This window comes from Engraulis encrasicolus, chromosome 11, assembly GCF_034702125.1.
Source record: "Engraulis encrasicolus isolate BLACKSEA-1 chromosome 11, IST_EnEncr_1.0, whole genome shotgun sequence".
Taxonomy (NCBI): Eukaryota; Metazoa; Chordata; class Actinopteri; order Clupeiformes; family Engraulidae; genus Engraulis; species Engraulis encrasicolus.
Genome location: NC_085867.1, coordinates 14,649,200 through 14,671,097, shown reverse-complemented (window position 1 = coordinate 14,671,097; position 21,898 = coordinate 14,649,200). Strand labels below are relative to the sequence as shown.

General features: G+C 44.5%; 1 protein-coding gene across 1 annotated transcript in view; it reads left to right on the top strand.

Annotated features, from left to right (window-relative positions):
- Positions 1–21,898, top strand: part of LOC134458682 (metal transporter CNNM4) — a 48,044-nt gene that overhangs the window by 14,079 nt on the left and 12,067 nt on the right. Inside the window, exon 5 of the mRNA XM_063211112.1 lies at positions 16,072–16,168. Coding sequence (XP_063067182.1) covers positions 16,072–16,168 — 97 coding nt within the window. The remainder of the gene's footprint in view (positions 1–16,071; positions 16,169–21,898) is intronic.

Sequence of the window (21,898 nt, the reverse complement as noted above, 5' to 3'; positions counted from 1 at the left end):
CAGGACTACGCAGGACAATGCGTACAGTAGACGTTGCCAGTAATAGATGTCAGATTAGTGGACTGTTTCCAGGGTTTTAAATGAGGAAGGGCAGATTGGGAGACTGTCTACTCTCTTTAGAGCCATGCATGAGGTAGAGGATGCATCGGTAGTGTAGTATGGAGTTATTTTATTCATCCCAAATCGTTTGAACCACTAAAAAGTAACAAAAAATGACAGGCGATCCAGCCATAATCCGATTCTAGCAGCTCTGACCGTAGCTTAGTTTGGTGTAATAGCAGCAGTCTTACATTGCATCGAAAGATTTTTTGCCAAAGTGCCTGAATTTACTCTGTAATTCTTCCCAATTACTTTCCGTGTCCTGTACATTCACATCCAGTGCAAATGACGGTGCAGTTCAACAAGGAGGGCTTGACTTGCTCATTTCAGTTTGGACTGGAGCAGTGATTCTCAGTGTGGTCTGGGAACCACTGGTGGTCTGCAAGGGAATTTCTTCTTTTCCAACCCAGGCTAACAGTAGGCTATATCGGTAACATTATCACAAAGCTAAACATCGCTGAAGTCAGTCATATTTTCACCACAGTAAGACAAGCTTGTAATGTCAATAAAAAGTAAGTCATCTGGGAAATTAGCAGTGTCAAACTAGCACCCGTCAACTGTCAATTCAACTGTTAATCCTCTGTCTGAAAAAGCGTGAGAAACGCTGGACTGGAGGAGACTATTTTCTGGTGAGAGAAGTGGGGGTTGGGTAGCCAAGCCGCGCCCTCCTACTGACACAACTCCTTCGGCGTTGCTAACAGTCAGGTCAAGAGCAATGCGAGTGTTTTCTGAGGAACTCCACCCACTTTGTCGGGAAGCAATCAAGTTTGAGCAGCTCCAACGGCCCTGAGTAGAGGCATGTTCAAAGCAGTGACATTGTTTAAGCCGAGACGTTCTATTGGGACTAACTTCGGCACAGCCTTTTCCGGCCTCGACCAGTAGAAAACCAAGGGAGGGTGGGTCCACCATGCCATTTGAGAGACGTTAATTGTTATGCTCTAGGTCGTCAGACCAAGTCTCAAAGAGATTTGAGAGTCGATGGTAATCAGGCTAGGGGGTGGGGGGATTCCCAAAGAGGCTCCGTGGTGTTGGTGCCTCGCAACTTTAGTCTGTTTGTGCTTCAACTATGTTTTATCAAGCACAATCTGATCTGCCTTTGTGTATAAAATACTCTATGTATGTTAATTGAACATGCCTTGTTGGTCCTTCCTTGCGTAGTCTTAAGTGTTGAGAGTAGACTGTTTGTTTGCTTGTTTGTAGTTTAATTGGCAGGGACAATGCCGTGCACATTTATTACAAACAAGACATGGCAAGGCCATGACAAAACCTGCAGATGTGAATAAAAGGCTTATAGGCAGATGGCTAATTTGCAACCCCAGTCTGGGACTGGCAGTCCCTGATCAGGCTTCCTACTAAAAAAAAACTTCATGTAAATCGCATGCAATATAGAAATATACAATTACTTGTCATCTTAAAACATGCCTCCTATAACATTAAAACACAGTCTGTACAGAGCCTTCAGAGGTGTAGGAAATGGCTGCACCAGCATTTCTATAAATACAGCTCTGCCCCCCTCTCTCCCTGCACTGGCATTGGTGGCACAGAAGATGCTGACACAGCTAGCAGCTTTCTTATGACGCCATCCTACATACATACAGATAGTAGAATATTTATAGTGATGCAATGCAGACGTACAAGCACACACTTATGCATGCATACATAATTTAAGCATTCATGCATTGATACAGTCTTTTATGTCACACACACACACACACACACACACACACACACACACACACACACACACACACACACACACACACACACACACACACACACACACACACACACACAGGGTCGCTGACAGCTTTTGCTGGGCCCAGGACAAAGACATGTGAAAGGGCCCCAAACCCTACACAATGTAATGAGGAGCCAATTCTGGGCCCACTCTCTCCCTAGGCCTGGGACAAGTGACCCCTTTGCATCCCCCCTGTCCACTTCCCTGCAGACACACACACACACACACACACACACACACACACACACACACACACACACACACACACACACACACACACTTACCGGTATATAGTACACGTACACAGTACAGTTGCATGGGTGGTTGATCCTTGCCTTGACTGCAGTGATGCGTGTGTGTGTGTGTGTGTGTGTGTGTGTGTGTGTGTGTGTGTGTGTGTGTGTGTGTGTGTGTGTGTGTGTGTGTGTGTGTGTGTGTGTGTGTGTGTGTGTGTGTGTGTGTGTGTGTGTGTGTGTGTGTGTGTGTGTGGCTGGACGGTAGCTGGTGGCAGTGTGATCAGATTGCAGCAGATTAGAGATCGGAGGCAGGAGGCAGGATGGCTGACCTGGGGTGGCAGCCAGGCCAGAGGGACTACTGAATGAAGAGCGTGCACACACACACACACACACACGCACGCACGCACGCACGCACGCACGCACGCACGCACGCACACACACACACACACACACACACTGCCAGTCAGCCAGGGGATCAGCACAGCACAGTCATCAATGCAGCACAGGATCCCAGCCCTAGCCCAGGCCAGCCAGGGTGCCCTCTCCCTCTGCTGTGTGTGTGTGTGTGTGTGTGTGTGTGTGTGTGTGTGTGTGTGTGTGTGTGTGTGTGTGAGTGTGTGAGAGAGAGAGAGAGAGAGAGAGAGAGAGAGAGAGAGAGAGAGAGGAAGAGAAAGAGAGGGAGAGGGAGAGGGAGAGGGAGAGAGAGAGTTAGAGTTAGAGTTGGATGTGGGGGTAGGACAAAGCTGTCTGGTTAAGTCTTGATCAGAGACGTGTGTATGTGTGTGGGAGGCGAGCAGGCTGTCGGGTTAACTCTTGATCACCGATCACAGTGTGTGTGTTTGTGCGTGCATGCGTGCGTGCGTCCATGTGTGTGGGGGGTTAACCCTTGACATGTGGTAATCACATCCTGTAAGTATCAGTCGTCATCCCTACTGTGGCAACAAGAACGTACAGTAAGTTCATTGAACACACACACACACACACACACACACACACACACACACACACACACACACACACACACACACACACACACTTAACAGTACTTCTCAATTCCTCTACATTACTACTGCTTTTTCAATGTTATCAACGGCAGACACACACACACACACACACACACACACACACACACACACACACACACACACACACACACACACACACACACACACACACACACACACACACACACACATATTCTGTTGCACACATATTCTCTTACAGTACACAAATGAAAGTGCCGGTACACATCCACAGTCACATGGATGATGATAATGCATTCAGTGACGCACACAGTCACTTGCATTCTCTCCAGACACAGCTACAACTACAGTCACATTACATACACAAATATTCAATCATGTATATGACATGCATACTATATCAGTGGTGCTTAGCTTTTTTGAGCAAATGCCCACTTGACCTCATCATGAGAGAGAGAGAGAGAGAGAGAGAGACTTTATTAATCCCCAAGGGGAAATTGAGTGCCACCTGGTCATACACACAACACATAACAGGAAGACAGGACAAATACATAATAAATAAGAGCTAAGAAAATAAATAAAAACAGTCCATTATAAAAACACACAAAGAATCTCAACAGCATTATAAAAACATTAAAAATTCACTCAGCAGCTGTTGTTAAAAATTCTGATAGCTGCAGGAATAAAAGATCTTCTGAACCTTTCGGTGGAGCATCTAGGTAGGAGGAGCCTTTGGCTTCTGCCACTTTTCGTGATCAAGCTGAACAATGGGTGGTCGTCCATGCTCAGTACGCTTTTCATTTTCCTCATTGTCCTCTCCTCTAAAATCTGCTCCACCGAATTAAAACATACACCTGTGATGGACCCCGCTTTCCTAATGAGCTTATTCAGCCTGTTCCTGTCCTCAAGTCAGCAGACATCATCAGACCCATCATCAGACTGCCAACACCCCTCTTAAGGCACGACTTGAGCAGTTCCAGCAACAGAAGTGATTGACTTTGTATTTGAGTCGCTGGCGACAGAGGAGATTTGGGCAAGTGATTTGGGCAACTACAGGTGATTTGAGCGACTTGAGCGACAGTTTGTAGTTGGGCTTCAGCGAATGTTATGCAAATGAGCCATGTTGCAGTTCGGCAGCAGCCACCACAGACAATGACGGAAGAATGACGGAATGCTTGCGTTCTGCTTTTAACGGACATACTCTGTCGCTTCTATCTGTCGCATCACTCTTGCAGCACAGTCCAGCTATTCTCTGTCGCTTAATCTTGTCGACGCCGGTGTATTCACCCGGTAAGTGTCTAAAGAAATGATATGGACTATAATTGCCCCCTATTTGCAACGGAGTGCCACCCCTCTCAGTTGTCTCCTCAATGCTCCCCTAGGGCTCCCCAACTGTAAGTGTGCAGTGGTTCTTAACCTGGGATGAGGGCACCCCCTGGGGGTGCGCCAGAGATTCCAGGGGGTGCGCAGAATTGTGTTCGTGTTGAGGTTGTGACCAAAATTATGCTTGCAAACATTATAGTTAGGTCAAATTATAACATGTTATGGTCCCTATTTAAAGTCATTAAGGTATTGATTAATGCGTCAAGCGAGAATCATTGTAATTAATGATTTAAAACCAATTTTATACACGTGCGGAAGTTTGTGTTGGGGGTGCGCGGCTTGCCTTCCGCACAGTAAAGGGGGTGCGTTAAGTAAAAAAGGTTAAGAACCACTGCTCTAGTAGTGTGCACCAGAAACGATCAAAGAGACGTCATTGAATCACTGAAACTCAATCTGGTCGGCCAAATCATTTGGCCCCCTAGCGAATTCACTTTGGTTGCCGCCCCTCCCTACAGATCACTCTGGTTGCTTTTGGTGTACACGTACAGTACCGCCCCCCTGGGGGTGATAGAGCCCCCGTTGAGAAACACCACACTATATGAACTCATCACACATTTACATATCCACTGCCAAGCTTTCGGGGATTGTCTTAATTATTCCAAACAGACAGAACACACACACACACACACACACACACACACACACACTACATATGATAATCACAATGCCAACAGTGCTTATCCTCAGTCTGTCACCACCAATGTCCAGTCTCTCTCTCACTCTCTCTCTCTATCTCTCTCTCTCTCTCTCTCTCTCTCTCTCTCTCTCGCTCTCGCTCTCGCTCGCTCTCTCTCGCTCTCTCTCTCTCTAGGCTGGAGCCATATGTCCATGTGGCCTAGGGCCTCTTCTCTTAACACACACACATACGCGCGCGCATACACACAACCATCTGCCAACTCAGCTTATTTCCACACACACACACACACACACACACACACACACACACACACACACACACACACACACACACACACACACACACACACACACACACACACACACACACCTACAGTACACACACGTTTTACATACTCATGCTTAATACTTAATACTTTTAATACACAGACACACACTCTGACATTATGATTATAACACACCTAACCCATCTTTGTAGGTATATTTAGCAGGCGCACACACACACACACACACACACACACACACACACACACACACACACACACACACACACACACACACACACACACACACACACACACACAGTGGAAGAGAAGCAGAGGGGGCTAAGAGAAAGCAGGGAGGAGTAGAGAGAGAACATGATGATGAAGTGTAAAGAGAAAGAGAGACAGAGCCGGGAAAGATTGATGAGTGGAACAGAGGGGGGAATAGCTGGGTTTCTTAGCGTCCAAAAAGGGCCTAATCGTTACGCGCTGGATAGAAGCACCAAAATCGGTGTAGACCTTCCTTAGAATGTTCTCCATCATTTCAGAAGGGGTGCCCCAAATTTCAATGTCATTAAGGTCATTTTTATGGGGTAAATCCAAGATGGCTGCCCAAAACCAGCCAATAGTAGTAAAATGCTGTACTGCCTGGACATAATGGTGTTATGGGCCAATCCACCTATTTGTGTGTGATGTATACAAACTGAACTTTCAAAAATATGTGCACAACTTACCATAAAAGCAATGCTATATATGTCTTATTTAGATTCAAAAACAGGAAACTCATAAAAACCATGGTCAGAATGAGATCACTCTACAATTGAGAGCTCATTTCTGGGCATTTAGCTATTGAACCAACATTCATTAAAAGTTTTAAAAATTTGCAGTGGGTCATATCTATAACATCCAAAAAGAAAATTGTGGTTAGAAAATTTAGGGGAGAAGAGATAAACCCTTGAACTGGGCCACACATAACTGTCCCAATGTTAGCATGCTAGCATTAGCAGGTTCAGACACTCAGTCTGCTCTTCAGATAAAGATGGCAAACAATAATTTTAATCCCACTTACACATGCGCGCACACACACAAACTACTACTACTTCCTTAGGACCCCCTCAATGATTTAACCCTAGGAGTCCAACTGAAATATATTCATATCAATCAAGTCAATAATACATGTACATATCAAGTGTCAGTGACAGCTGTCAAATGACAAATGTATGCTGATTAATGTTCAGATATGTATATCGCAGTCCTAAGTGTACAATAGAGTGATAAGGGCATTTATGCTTAGGAAATTATGAATAATCAATATGCAATACACCATACATACAGTATATTGACAGATACTTTGTTTTAAAAGAGCAAAATGGTAACATGTCTGTTTTTCCATCTACTTTTGGCTTTAATCTAGATGACATGTTGGCTACCTAACCACTTAATTTATTGTTTGCTTTTTATTTTTTATTTGTGGGTGTGGTCCTTTGTTTAAAACATGTCTGCCTGCCTTCCCTCTCTCACATAGGCTACTAAAATAGTCTTTCAAAAACTTAAAACAACAGCATGTGGAAATCCTATTGGCTTTGGAGGGCTAACGTCTATAAGACTATACTGTACTCTACTGTATTGCACTGTACTGTACTCTACTATACTGTACTGTACTGTACTGTAATGTGATATACCGTACTGTACTCTACTGCACCGTGCAGTATGCTACTGCACTGTACTGTACTGTACTGTACTGTACTAGACTGCACCGTACTGTATGCTACTGTACTGTACTTAACTAGACTCCACCGTACTTTATGCTACTGTACTGTACTGTACTTTACTTTACTGTACTGCACCGTACTGTATGCTACTGTACTGTACTGCACCGTACTGTATGCTACTGTACTGTACTGTACTGTACTGTACTGTACTGCACCGTACTGTATGCTACTGTACTGTACTGCACCGTACTGTATGCTACTGTACTGTACTGTACTATACTCTACTGTACTTTATTATACTGCACCATTCTGTATGCTACTGTACTGTACTGCACTCCACTGCACTGCACTGTACTGTACAGTACAACTATAGAACTGAAACATGTAGAGCGGTGGTGCTCAAACTGTGGTACGCGTACCACTGGTGGTACTTGAGACATCTCTGGTGGTACTTGGAATGCCATTATGAACCTCTCCTGTACTGACTGGCAAAAGTGAATATGGAAGGCCTTTACTGCGATATTCTAATGTTGGTTGTCAAGGTGGTACTCGGAGAGCTCAATATTTTCTCAGGGGGTACTTCACACAAAATGTTTGAGAACCACTGATGTAGAGCATTCTGAGGACATGTACAATATTATGCAAAAAGGTGTAGTGGGAATGAGTTATGTTACTGTTACCACTCAAAATCTTGAAGGTTAAAAAAAGTCTTGTGGCATTTTGTTTGGGGGGGGGCGGGGTATAATCGACTATTCTTCCGCCCAGACTATTTGTTTGCCTTGCATATCAAGAAAATGAGTCCAGGTAATGATTTACTTTCATAGTATATACCACATGAGAAGTGTTATTCTATATAGATATTTCTCCTATGGGTAAAGGTGGCAAAAGACCTACAGTAGGCCTACATGTTGTCCATCAGCTGTCAGTTTTGATAGCAGTTTAAGTACTCAATGATTACTGAGCTAACTAATACATCTTTTGACACAAGTACTAGTTGAGGACTTGACTGCAAATAAACATTTTTTTTAAATCTCTGTCTTCTTACTCAACATACACTAAGAAATCATTCCCATTTAATTTGAACTGAAGCCATACTGTGGCCTACATGTAGGCCTATATTGAGTAATCTGTAATGCCATTCTAAAGATGACTGAAATGCTCTCACAATATGCACTTGTAAAAATATAGAATTAGGTGATCTTATGGGGTTCTTCATACATATGGAAAGGTCCTGTCCTTTACCCTCTCTCATACAAATAAAATACGTATATCTGTTATGGAAATTAGAGGATGGAGAACCTGCTACCTAGGGCATCTTGCACTGACACTATCCCATTCAAATCGAGCATTAGCAGCAGTCTATTCTCACCATAGTTTTAGTGTTGGCAATGCTCATTTTAATTCAGACCAAGAATCTTCTCAAATCGTTCACAATGTTACATGCTGTCAAGCACGTAAGCACAGACTCACCCATACTTTCACACTATGTACATTTTGTAGTTTTATCAATCTGGTCTAGCAGGCTACCCTTGCTTCATCTCTTCTGAGGACTATATTAACATTGTCAGCTAAGTATAATGTCATGTAATAACAATGTAATGCGTTACCAACATGACATATTGTGTATGATATGGTAGACATTTGTTTTCAAGGGGCACCCCTTCTAGGATGTCTTCAAATCAGTCAAGGAACACGTGTACCGAATGATATGCTTCTATCCAGCGCGTAACGATTTCTCGGCTTAGAGCCCCTACTAGAAGGGAGAAGGAGTCAGAGAATGAAAGGGGGTGATAAAAGAGAGTTAGTAGGGTTGACCAAGGGAGTGGGAGAGAGGACCAGTAGAGAATGGTGTGAGAGAGAGAGAGAGAGAGAGAGAGAGAGAGAGAGAGAGAGAGAGAGAGAGAGAGAGAGAGAGAGAGTGTGTGTGTGTGTGTGTGTTTGGGTGTTTGTATGCGCACACTAAAGGTATGTCCAGGATTCAGTAGCAGGGCAGTCAGAGAGTGTTTTATGCAGAGTAGAGTAGAGGGGGAAACAGGATTCACTCTCTGACGCTAACAGCAGTTCTAAAAAAAAAAAGAAAAACAGGATTAAGGCTTGTGTGTGTGTGTGTGTGTGTGTGTGTGTGTGTGTGTGTGTGTGTGTGTGTGTGTGTGTTTGTGTTTGTATGTGTGTGTGTGTGTTTGTGCGTGTGTGTGTGTGTGTGTGTGTGTGTGTGTTTGTGTGTGTGTGTTTGTGTTTGTATGTGTGTGTGTGTGTGTTTGTATGGTAAGGTGAGGTGGGTTTGTGCATGTGTGCGTGTGGGTGCTTTCCTCATGTTACTTGCACACACAAATTGTCCCACCTGGATAGATTTGAAATGTACTGTATGCACTGTACATACACTTGGAGGAGAGTGTTAGTACACCCCTTTGAAATGTTTTACCTTTCTGTCAAAATTGGTCTGATCTTCCCGAAAATCACAAGAAGGAACAAACTGTGTCTGTGCTTTAACTGGTATTACTTGTGATTTTCTCCATACTCTCCATTTCATGTTATCATAGTTTACCCACCATACGATGTAAACATTCTCAAGAGAGGGAGGAATAAGTAAGCACACCCTTGGCTAAAAATACTTGAAAAGGTAATTGGAGAAGTTCACACAAAGAAGACTAATACACAATTTAAGGAATTTGAAAGTCAAAAGCTCATCTGTTGCTTATACAGTAGACCCCTTGTCCAGTGGAAAACGCACACCAGATTAGAATTATGTCTTGATGGAGGGACATTCTCTGATGTGCACCATGCCATGCTCAAAACATGCTCAAAACATTTCTCCGAAGGAGAAGAAATTGTTAGAAATCTGCAATCTGTAAGAAACTCTAAAGTGTATAAACGTATTCCTCCCACTGTACAGTGCCTAGGCTACTTTTGAGGTACAGTTCAGACGCGCTAACCAGGCTGTTGCTGCACCAAACTGATTTATGGAACTTGGCCGGTCAAACCTCCCATCATTCTTAGAGGTGGCATCAATGGACGCCAATGCCTCCATCTACTACTGGGCAGCACTACAACCAATCAGATCACTCGTTCTGATGACGAATGCAGTGTCATTCACAATTTTCATTGGCGCCCACACAATTTTGTTTTGTTTTTTCAAACTGTATAAATGGGCAGTTTCCGTCTGATTTTAGTTCATTTCACAGAAAATATACATAAACTGACTGATATGATGACATTGTTACATACACACACAACATAAATGGCCCTGACCTTATAAGGTACCAACCGCTGCAGACACTACACTAAAGTGAACTAAAAATATAAGCAGTGACCTGATATGGTCCTTTCATAGAAAATGTAGATTTGCCATTGTCCCCTCCCAGACAGGATCAATGCAGCTGCCCCTTATAGTCCCTAGACAGGCAGGCAGGCAGGCAGGGGGTATAACCTCTCTCATCATGGAATAGACATATGGTCGGATCCATGACTTTTATGGACTTTTTTGTGGAGGGAGTATAGTGTGTCATCATAAGTGTGTCTGTGTGTCTCCAGGACATCTGCCCCACCAGCTAGTAGAGCTCCTCTGAATGAGCCCTCCATTTACAGTCGGCCATTGTGAATATATAGAGTGCAGTGTAAATTATGGGAGTAGTGGCAATACAAATATTCAATTCTATTCTATTCTACTCTATTCTATTCTACTCTATTCTACTCTGCTGCTTTTCTGTCCTAGAAATAGAATAGAATAAAGACTAAGGTTCTAATCTTGGTTTAAATTCTAACATGCTTTCTCATACTGTAGTTTTATCACACTTTAAATATATTTAAATTCATGCTAAAGATTCACTGGACACTGTCCCTTCCTTCTTCAGCATTGCCACCCAGTGTCGAGAAGTGGTGACGGCTATGGCTGCTGAGAGTTCATCATATCATGGAGAGTTAAGAAATGAGAAAGTCATTGCTAAAGATGCCACTGCTGCATGATAATGGAGGAGGCCCTACATACCAATATATTTTTTTGTCTCTGTTTTTTTAAACATATTTTTTAGGCGGGTTTATACCTGTATTTGACGGGACAGTTTGAGATGGCGACAGGAAGCAAGTGGGAGATAGAGATGGGGGAGGATCTGGAAATGACCCTGGGCCGGAATCGAACCCAGGTCCCCGGCGTGACGGTGCAGTGCCCTACCGTTTGAGCTACGGCAGGGCAGTGCATCCATTGTTAAAGATGGTGTATGATGATGGAGGTTGAAGGCCCTTTATATACATAAAAATGTGAAATTTAAAGGCTGATTACAGCTGATTGTCGTGGTAAATAGTCACGAAAAGGAAAAGGTTTGTGAACCGTTGCATCAAATACTACACACCTGTGTTAAAACACTTTGAGCACATTCTTCACAAGACATTTGTAACGCTTTACAATGATGTATTCATGACTTTATATTTATACATATTCATAACTGCACACATACTTGTGTGTTTCTGAATGTGTTCCTATGAAGTGTCAAACTTGTAGAGTACTTTTGCACACTTCCTTCTGACAAGTGTGCCAGACGATGTCCATGGGGTGCCAGAGTAGACAAATGTATCCAGACGTGTCTGGAAGTCTACTTTGTGTTTATTGAAATTGTTAACAAAGACATTTTCTGCCTCCAGATCTGTTGCGCTCTTCATGTAGCCAAGAAAAAGTCAAGTCACATTAAGTCAAATTCATTATCCCACGAGGGGAAATGATCTTGCCGGAGTACATGACAGGATTACAGGGGAAAAATAGAACAATATTCACTTGAATTGTCATAGTCAGATACCATGAGAGCAATGAGCCCAGCACAAAGCTTGAGGTTGTGTGTGTGTGTGCGTGTGCGTGTGCGTGTGCGTGTGTGTGTGGTGTACATGATTTTCATTTTGTTCTTCAGTTAAGACTTTCCAGGTCAGGCTAGTTAGTCAAAATCAGGTCACTGCTTTTGGTGATTAGTGAGTTTCTCACTAGTTCTAGCCTCAGAGTTGACTTCGACGTTGCCCTTAGTTTGCCCTTGCCTTTGGTTGGCACTGTCATTCTGGCACCATCATCAAAGGACATTACAATTAACATTGCACAATGTCATTTATAAATACAAATTCTCACAATTCCCTTGGAATTTTCTCATGTACATTTTCCCTGCCAAGAGTCAGGTTATTTTATAGGTTGTTATTTTGGAGAGTCAGGCTGTTTTAGGTTGTCAGAGAATCTGTACATTGACTGTTTGAACACTAATTGCAACGAACTGGTGTTTGTGTAGGTGTGCTTGTTTTTATTTTCTACTTGTTTGTTTGGTTGTTTACTGAGTTAGCGGCTTGGACACCTTAGGTGTTTGTAATAGTAGCAGCACTTGAACAGGTTGACACCTGAAGAACTCACTTGGGTGTGTGTGGGTGTGTGTGTATGTGCGTGTGTGTGTGTGTGTGTGTGTGTGTGTGTGTGTGTGTGTGTGTGTGTGTGTGTGTGTGTGTGTGTGTGTGTGTGTGTGTGTGTGTGTGTGTGTGTGTGTGTGTGTGACACTCAAGGTGATGAGAGGGCCACAGCTAGAGTGACAGGGGTCAGAGGGACGCAACATGAGCATCACACGTCTGCTTACTAGGTGTGGCTGTGTGAGTGTGTGCGCCAGTGTGTGTGTGTTTTGTATATGTGAGTCTAGTGTTTTATTTTGTGCCAATGTGTGTGTATTCTTTACATCCGTCTTAGGTACGTGTATGGAATTACTCTGTGTGTGTGTGTGTGCATGTGTGTACGTGTGTGTGTGTGTGTTGTCCACAGGTTTGTATGGTGTGTGCTTGTGTGTGTGCATGCGTGCATGTGTGTGTGTGAGAAAGAGTATGAGGTAAGCATGGCGGACGGTCACTTAACGGTGGCTCTTTGTTGTGATACCCCACAGCTGAAGAGCCATGGTAACGCCTTCTCTGCTTCACACTGACCCACCCCTCTCTCCTGTCCCTCTCCTGTCGCTCAGCTGATGCAGTATTCATACACCTGGGTCTGTGTGTGTGTGTGTGTGTGTGTGTGTGTGTGTGTGTGTGTGTGTGTGTGTGTGTGTGTGTGTGTGTGTGTGTGTGTGTGTGTGTGTGTGTGTCTGTGTCTGTGTCTGTGTCTGTGTCTGTGTATGAGGGCATGTTTGTGTGTGTGCCTATCTGTGTGTGTATTTGTACTCGTGTGTGTGTGTGTGTGTGTGTGTGTGTGTGTGTGTGTGTGTGTGTGTGTGTGTGTGTGTGTGTGTGTGTGTGTGTGTGTGTGTGTGTGTGTGTGTGTGTGTGTGTGTGCCAAGCAGCAGGGTATTCTGGGTAATGGGTCAAGGCTGTGGGAGGGTGTAGCATCTGTAGAGATGATAGCGAGGGTTTATATGTCAATAATTGAGGCATCACCAGTAGGTGTCGGCCGGGGCGGGGCGGGTGTCTGTGTGTATGTCAGTGTAATGGTGTTCAATAGCACCCCGGTAGAGAGATTAGATTAGATGAGATAGTGTGTGCGTGTGTGTGTGTGCGTGCGTGTTTGCGTGTGCGTGTGTGTTTGCGTGCGTGCGTGCACATGTTTGTGTGAGTGTATCCACTATCATGTGTTCTAAGGTTCCAAATTTCTATGTGTAAAACCAAGTCGATGCAATACGTAGATGCAGTGTCTGTCACCACAAAAACAAGGCAGAAAGACTTCAAATGGAAAAAAATAATTTTGCACTCTCTGAATACTTCTAGTTTATGTTATTATTCATGTATTTTCTCAATATCTTGTCTTGAGCATTTGCCTGCTTGTCAGTAGCTATTGTTATGTTGTCCTTGGTTTCTATTGTTGCTGTCTTATGTCTCTGTCATTAGTATTGAGTTTGTGCAAGCTGTTTTGTGTGTCTGTGTGTGTGCATGTGCATGCGTGTGCGTGTGCATGTGCCGTGCGTGTGTGTGTGTGTGTGTGTGTGTGTGTGTGTATGGGCCTACTGGTGCTCAGTGGTTCACAGGTGGAGAGGTGGCTTGTAAAGGGCACCCCCCACTCTCCCACCGGAACACACTGCTTATGACTCATCACACCCCGTCACGCATTCAGAAATGCATGCATGCACACAGATGCACGCGCACACACACACGCACACACACACACACACACACACACACACACACACACACACACACACACACACACACACACACATATACACGCAACACACAATCCAGCCAAACAAAACCACACATCTTAGTAATCATGCTGACAAATGAAACACTGACACAAAAAAACAAAAATATGGAGATTGGCTCAGCAAAACCTACTTGCAGCCTTAAATTTTTTAAAGACTAATCATAATCAAATGTTGGTTTTGCTGCCAGTGTAACGGAGAGCAAAGCAAAAACTGGGCATTGTCCATACTGACATCTTCAAGTCAATTTAATTTGTTACAAGTTGTTTTTAACTTTGACTATTGCTACAGTTACACATGTGCAAATGCTCAAACGCACGCAAGCATGATCTTGTGTAACAACAGCTGTATTCATTGCTAGTAACAATAACTGCATTTGCATAGCTCAACAATGCAGCTCAGAATGTTTCAACAGACAGACAGGAACACAAAGGTTGGCAAATTCAGGATGGCATTTCCACAGTAAAATGATTTTATATGTGCACTGCACACACGCGTGCGTACACACACACACACACCAGGCTTGTACGAAATTCCGAATTGACAGAATTTCAATTCAAAGTAATGTCATAATACAAACACTAGGTGGTGGTGTTCTATGTACTTTCAATGGGTGGTGTAGATTAAATTCAAAGAAATTCAAGGTAATGGCACCACCTAGTGTTCGTATTATGGCATTATTTTGAATTGAAATTCTTTCCATTCGGAATTTCGTACAAGCCTGACACACACGCATACACACACACACGCGCGCGCGCACACGCACACACATGCATAGATACCAGATACACACACACACACAGTGATACCAGATACACACACACACACACACACACACACAAACATACCTACACACACACACACACACATACATACACACATATACTGTACATACACACACTATGTCTCCATCACACACTCCCACAGTGTTCTAGAGTGAAAATGAGCTCCATTAAGGACACAAACCCTGCTGCTTTCATGCTGTCACGCCCTCGCACCCCGAGGGATGGAGGGAGGAGTGGAGGGAGAAGGGTTGCATTCTCTTTTTCACCTCATGCATTTTTTACACACTTCCATTCTCCACGGTGCACCGTGTGACACTCACACACACACATACACACACACACACACACTTACGCACTTGCATAAAAACACACAGAATCACATAGACACACATGAGCAGCACACATACATGTACGATCCACACACACACACACGCACGTGCACACATGCTTGATACACACACACACACACATACACATGCACGATCCACACACACACACACACTCCTGGCTTGAATGCATTACTCTGCTCTTGTTGCGGTGAAGGCACTGCAGCTGATGACTCAGGATTGAGAGTTCATTCACACACTGTGGATGTGCTACTCATGTGAGAGAGGGGAATTGTGCGTACATGTGTGTACATGGGTGAATATGGCAGACTGTCTACACACACTGATGTTTTTACTGTGTGTCGGTGTGTGCACAGTACTTCTCCATAACATGCTTTAATGTATCTGATCATGGGTGCCTGAGGAATTTCATGTACTTAACTTAACATTTGTGTGTGTGTGTGTGTGTGTGTGTGTGTGTGTGTGTGTGTGTGCACTTAGATCCATAACATGTTGCAGATTTTGTATCCGTGTCAATGTGAATATTGTATTTATTGTACTTAACATTTGTGTGCGTGTGTGTGTGTGGGTGGGAAGGGGGGTGCACTTATCCATAAAATATTGCAGATTTTATCGATGTGGATATTGTATATTATATTGTATTGTACTTAATATTTGTGTGTGTGTGTGTGTGTGTGTGTGTGTGTGTGTGTGTGTGTGTGTGTGTGTGTGTGTGTGTGTGTGTGTGTGTGTGTGTGTGTGTGTGTGTGTTTCCAGGGCCGGGTGGAGGTGGAGGCGGGTCATGAGAACATGAAGTTTGAGACGGGGCCCTTCTCCTACTATGGAGTCATGGGTCTCACCGCGCCCGCTCTAGGTGAGAATACAACACACACATTTTGATTATTTTATTTGGAGGGGAACAGCATTTCATTACCCCTTTGCGCTGAGATCTATTTTATAATCTTATCGTCACCGAAATGTTCATGACCAAGTGGTAATCTGTTTACTTAAGGGTCTCTGCAATGCCATAGCAATGCTGTTATGATGTACCGGTAGTTGAGTCTTCTCTGCAACGAATGAACAGGCAGGCCCGCCGGCGGGTCATCTGCACAAACAGGCTACGAAACAATAATCCTAAAGAAGCAATACTGTGTCTTCTACATACTGTAAAACCCAGAGTTATACCGATCTACAGTCTAATATTCAGGGGTACAGGTGGAATCTCTGTCCTCAAACAAGCAGACAGCCTCTAGTTGCAGACAGTGCACAATACTTTGCTAGCTGTTCCACTTTCTTCTCATTTAAACAAGGTATTTATAGTCCTCTCATATACAGTAACCAGTTCATTGTTCATCTGAACATGATAGCGGGTACAATATCAATTGCTGGTTGGTAAAATAATGTATAAGGACATTATAATAAAGTATATTTTATTACAAGGCATAATAACAGAGGAGTATTTTGCATTAGGTCATGGTTATGAATAATCTAATTATTGATTATGGGTATGAATGACTAATTCCAATGATCTAATTAGAATTGGAATCAAATATTTATTATATTTATTACATTATTTATTGTTATATTCCAGTGGAAGTGTCCTCATCTGAAGGGCAGTGATGAAGCACATAGAAGTGCGTAGTGTGTTGTGTTCTTAAGGATGTTATGTCATGCAGTGCAGTGCTGTTTACTTGTGTGCAGCCTCAGGGGGTTGCAGGTAAGCCACGGGCAGCCAGAGCACACCACTGACACCTAGTGGCTGGGCATGCTCATTGATCTGGAGCGATGCAGTCTCTCCTGCTCTCTCTCTCTTTCTCTCTTTCTTTCGGTCTCTGGCTGTCTACCTCTTTACATACCTATCTCTCTCTGGCTACCTCTCTAAAGCGTTGTCTCTCTGTTCACTATCTTGTTTCTCTCTCTGTCTGTCTCTGTCTCTGCTTCTTTTTTTCTTTCTCACTCTATTTCTATCACTCTTCTCTCCTCTCTCTTGTGTCTCTCTGTCTGTCTTTCTCTCTCTGCTATACTGTCTCTTTCTCCATCTCATTCTACTATTCTGTGTTTCTCTCTGTCACAGTCTGATATTTGTATGTCTTTTCTCTCTTTTTCTGTCTACCTCTGTCTTTCTCTCTATCACTATTATTCATTCCTTTCTTTCCTCCTATTGTTTTCTGTCTCTGTAGATGTATTATTGTCTGTCGGGCGGCTTTGTTGTACAGTATCAGGGTGGTGTAACGGTTCTCTGTGCCTCTGTCACTCAACTGTACTGTAACTGTCTACATTTCTCTGTGCTGCTTTTGATGTATTTTTGTGCTAAAACCAAAACAACTCGCTACTTGGTCATTGTTTACAAAAGACATTTTCATTTGGCAATGTATAACTGTTGTGATTTATTATTTTTGACATTTGTTTGTGTATCTCACAGGCTACAGTGATTTTTTTTTTCTTTCTTTCTTTCTTATGAGAAGATGTCTGACTCTCTTCCTTTCTGTACCCCCTCCGCTTTCATCCCCCTCTCCTCTCCTCTCCTCCTCCTCCTCCTCCTCCTCTGCTTCTCTCTACCCCCTCCTCAGCTGTCACCCCCCCTCTCTCGCCCCCCTCCCCCTCGGTGGTGTCGCCCCGGCCGCGACGCCTCTCTCTTAAGCGCTTCTCTCTCTTCTCCCGCTTCCCAGGTAAATCCCCCCCCCGTTTGGGGCCAGCGAAAAGGGCATGGGTAGATGATGGGTGGGTTCGGGGTAACTCACTTCTGGGGCACATGGGGTAACACCCCTGCACTCCTCTAACACCTGGGGCCGGGTTTGGGCTTTGGTAGGGGTGGGCGATATGGCATCAATGTCATATCACGATTTTTTAACATAAAATCTCGATTCCGATAAAACATTTTTTCCACGATCTTCCATCGACAAAAAAAAAACAAAGACAGCCATTTGATATGCTTGCAATTTGTATTTAGCAATGAATTAAATGTTAACACACTGATAACACTCTCATAAAATGCACAATTGGAATAAAATAATGTAAAGAATAAAAGTGAAGACAACAACATTATGTAAGAAGACCTCACTCTGATACTGATAGTAAACATCCTCATTGCAAGACGATGCATACGATTTCTCCACTCACAGATTTGAGACGATCTTGTACTCGATTTAATATCATCACATCGCCCACCCCTAGGCTTTGGGGATGGGAGGGTATGAAGGTAGTATGGGGTATAATATTCTCTCCCCTCCCTCCGAAGTGATCAGAGTAACCCAAGAGATCAGCACAGATAATTCACTGACCCCCCCGAAAATCACTAGCCTCCGATCATCCAATCACCCATGGCATTTACCCATGTACTCATCCATGCGTCTGTCCATCCATGCATCCCTCCGTCCACTGGTTCATCCACTAGTCTGTCCGTCCGTAGATCTTGCCGCCTGTCTGTATGTCTGTCTGTCTGTGTATCTCAGAGCCCTGGTCTCATGCTAGTTAGATTTAGTAGCTCACTGGCCAAAGATTGAAGATAATTTTTTATTGGTCCCAAAGGGAATTTGTCTTGGACATGCATATGCAAAGGCCAAAGTGGTGTGTGTGTGTGTGTGTGCGTGCCTGCGTGCGTGCGTGCGTGCGTGCGTGCGTGTGCCTGCATGCGTGTGTGTGCACTCCACTCCTGTATTGGTGTGTGTGTGGTTGTATGTAGTGTCTGGTATCTGCAACATGGTCAGCTCCTAACTGCTACTGGTTCTGCTGCCTCCCTCCACACTCTTACTAATTCATTAGAGGACAGATAGCACAAGGTCTCAAGTTTGTGGTTTGTGATATGGGTGTGTTGGGAGAGGTCTGCATCTATCAGTATGTACGAGACAGAGAGGGAGTCAGTGTGTATGTGTGTGTGCGTGTGTGCGTGTGTGCGTGCGTGCGTGCGTGCGTGCGTGCGTGCGTGCGTGCGTGCGTGCTTGTGTGTCCGTGCGTGTGTGCGTGTGTGCGTGTGTGCAGTATGTATGTGTAGGAGAGACATTGGGGAGAGGAGAGGCCTGGGCTCTCTCGTTACCGTGACGGTCTTGTGACGGACAGGACAAACGTGCCCTAAAACACAAACTCTCCCTGAAGCCCCACCCGCCAGCTCCCAATCATCCAATCACGTGCATCCTTGCACCCCTGGCTAGCCTATCACCAGCTCCCTGCGTTATGGTCCACACCAGTAGCCAATAGACATGTATTCTTATGTCCATGTCGGCCCGGCAGCAGTAGCACTTGAGTTCTGAGGTAGGATTGGCCAAGCCAGGCCTGGCCCGACCCAACCCAGTCTTCCCAAACAGAGCGCAACAGAACACATTGCATGCTGGGTGCTCTACCAACTTAAGCTGTGTGTGTCCATTTTAAACAGAAGGTGCTGGCTAGAGCGTGAAATTGCAAACATCACACTGCAACTTGTTGTGAACCGGTGCTGTGTGTGCGTGTGTGTGCGTATGTGTGCATGCGGGCGGGCTTGAGTGTGCGTGCCTGCATGAGTGTGTGTGCATGGGCAAGTGTGTGGGCGGGCGTGTGTGTGTTTGTGTGCGTGCGTGCGCGCCACTGTGCCAGTGTCTGCCAAATCCGACTGCCACCTTGTTCCCGTAGGTAGGCTCTGTGCCCAAACACGCACCACACACAGCGACAAGATCAGATCTTGCGGCACCTTTCAAATGGGCTCGTTCACACACACACACACACACAGAAAGAGAGAGATTCACGTTATTCTCGCTATTCAAAATTCAAAGTACACATGTAAAAAAATACACACACATATTCACACTATTCAATAATGAAACTGCACAGTGAAATAAATATGCAGGAACACACACACACATGCTCGCGCACGCACACACACACACACACACATTTACAATGCACATTACCACACCTGTTCACACACACAGACACAGATGGTTGGCCTGCCAGAATATCTCTCTGGGTTTCTCTATTTGGCTGTTGCTGGCATGATTGAGGTAATGCTTCACGGCACAATGCGACAGCACCAAAGGCATGCCATCAATGTGTGTGTGTGAGAGCGAGAGAGCGCGAGAGAGAGAGAGAGAGAGAGAGAGAGAGAGAGAGAGAGAGAGAGAGAGAGAGAGAGAGAGAGAGAGAGAGAGAGAGAGCATTTCACACTGTGTATGTGTGCGAGTGCGTTTCACAGTGTGTATGTGTGTGTGTGTCTGCATCTATCAGTATGTACCAGACAGAGAGGGAATCAGTGTGTGTGTGTGCGTGCGTGCGTACCTGCGTGCGTGCCTGTGCGCGTGTGTGCATGCACATGCATTGGCTGACACTGACGGTCCTTCAGACGACAGCAGGATGACTGTGTGATTGGCTTGGCGCATGTGTGTCCGTGTGTATGCGAGTCCGTGCCCAGTGTTTGGTTAAATGGCGTGGCAAAACTGCCTCCTCAGAGATGGAAAAGAAACTGCTGTGTCTATCTGGACGTGCCTGTTGCCTGGCCACCCGCTATATGCATATGGCTCCTCCCTCCCTATGACGGACATGTCCGTCCTTCCTCTATGACGCCCCCAGCCACTGAGCCAAACCCAGGGATGGCTGTCTAATACTTAAAGGTCCCATGCACTGACGTGTATAGTATAACTGGACTGCGGATGTTCGATGTGTTGTGAAGCAACGGCTGGGGGCGGGACATGGGACGATTTTTGGGCGGAAGAAGGAAGTAGAGCGCCTTTTTCCATGTATCTCTATGGTGGACTTGAAGCCATATAGTTCCTAGGCAATTCTTGCCGAGTCGGCCCTGTTTCGTTAAAACGGTAGTCTCCCCTCCCTCCCAAACAACCCAGATATTTTTTTCGGGCTGACCCTTTATTTAAGAAAGCTATTAAAATAGTTTAAATGACCAATGAGCATGGCTATTTGGGTTGATTGGCAGTTGCCATTCTTTAGAATTATTGTTTTGATTGACAGGCAGGCCGTTGTCAAGGAGAAGGGCGAGTCTCGCGGCGTCTCCAGGGGAAGCCCCCTCCCTCCCTGCTGCATTACTTTCAACCAGCTCTGCTTTCAACAGCTTCATTACTGCGATGGGTTATTTAATTTTGGTACACTTTCTCCACAAATATGCGTTGTTGTACTTTTGGATGTACTTCTCCGTACTCTGTAAGGACCTCTGCAGTTTTGGTAAGTAAAATAAAAACATGTATAGGCCTATACGTGGCTGATTGACCAAAATGACTGAGCTTTGTTAAACAAACACGTACGACAATGCTAGCTTGTTATTAGCCCAAGGCAGCATGCTGATCTTTCAGTGTTTGATGATCTGTCGGCTTGTCAAGTAACTTAATTATAATTTGAATGCCATTGCTTTTGAAAGCAAAATGTGTCTGTTTGGCGTGCGTCAGGTGTAATTCCCTCCTTCCGTACCGTAGCCAAGTCCTTACATCAAGATGAGTAAACATTTCACTACCATTCTGGCACTATGCTGGCCAGTGGCCACATCGGAAAAGCAACGTAGTCTAGCTGTGTTCCTCCGTCAACTGTTAAATATTGTTTGTTTCTGTGTTGCCAAATTGCCAAGTTGCTAGTTGGTGATGAAATGATGGTCATTGGTACGTTCGTTTTCAGTATGCAAATTGCGTCATTA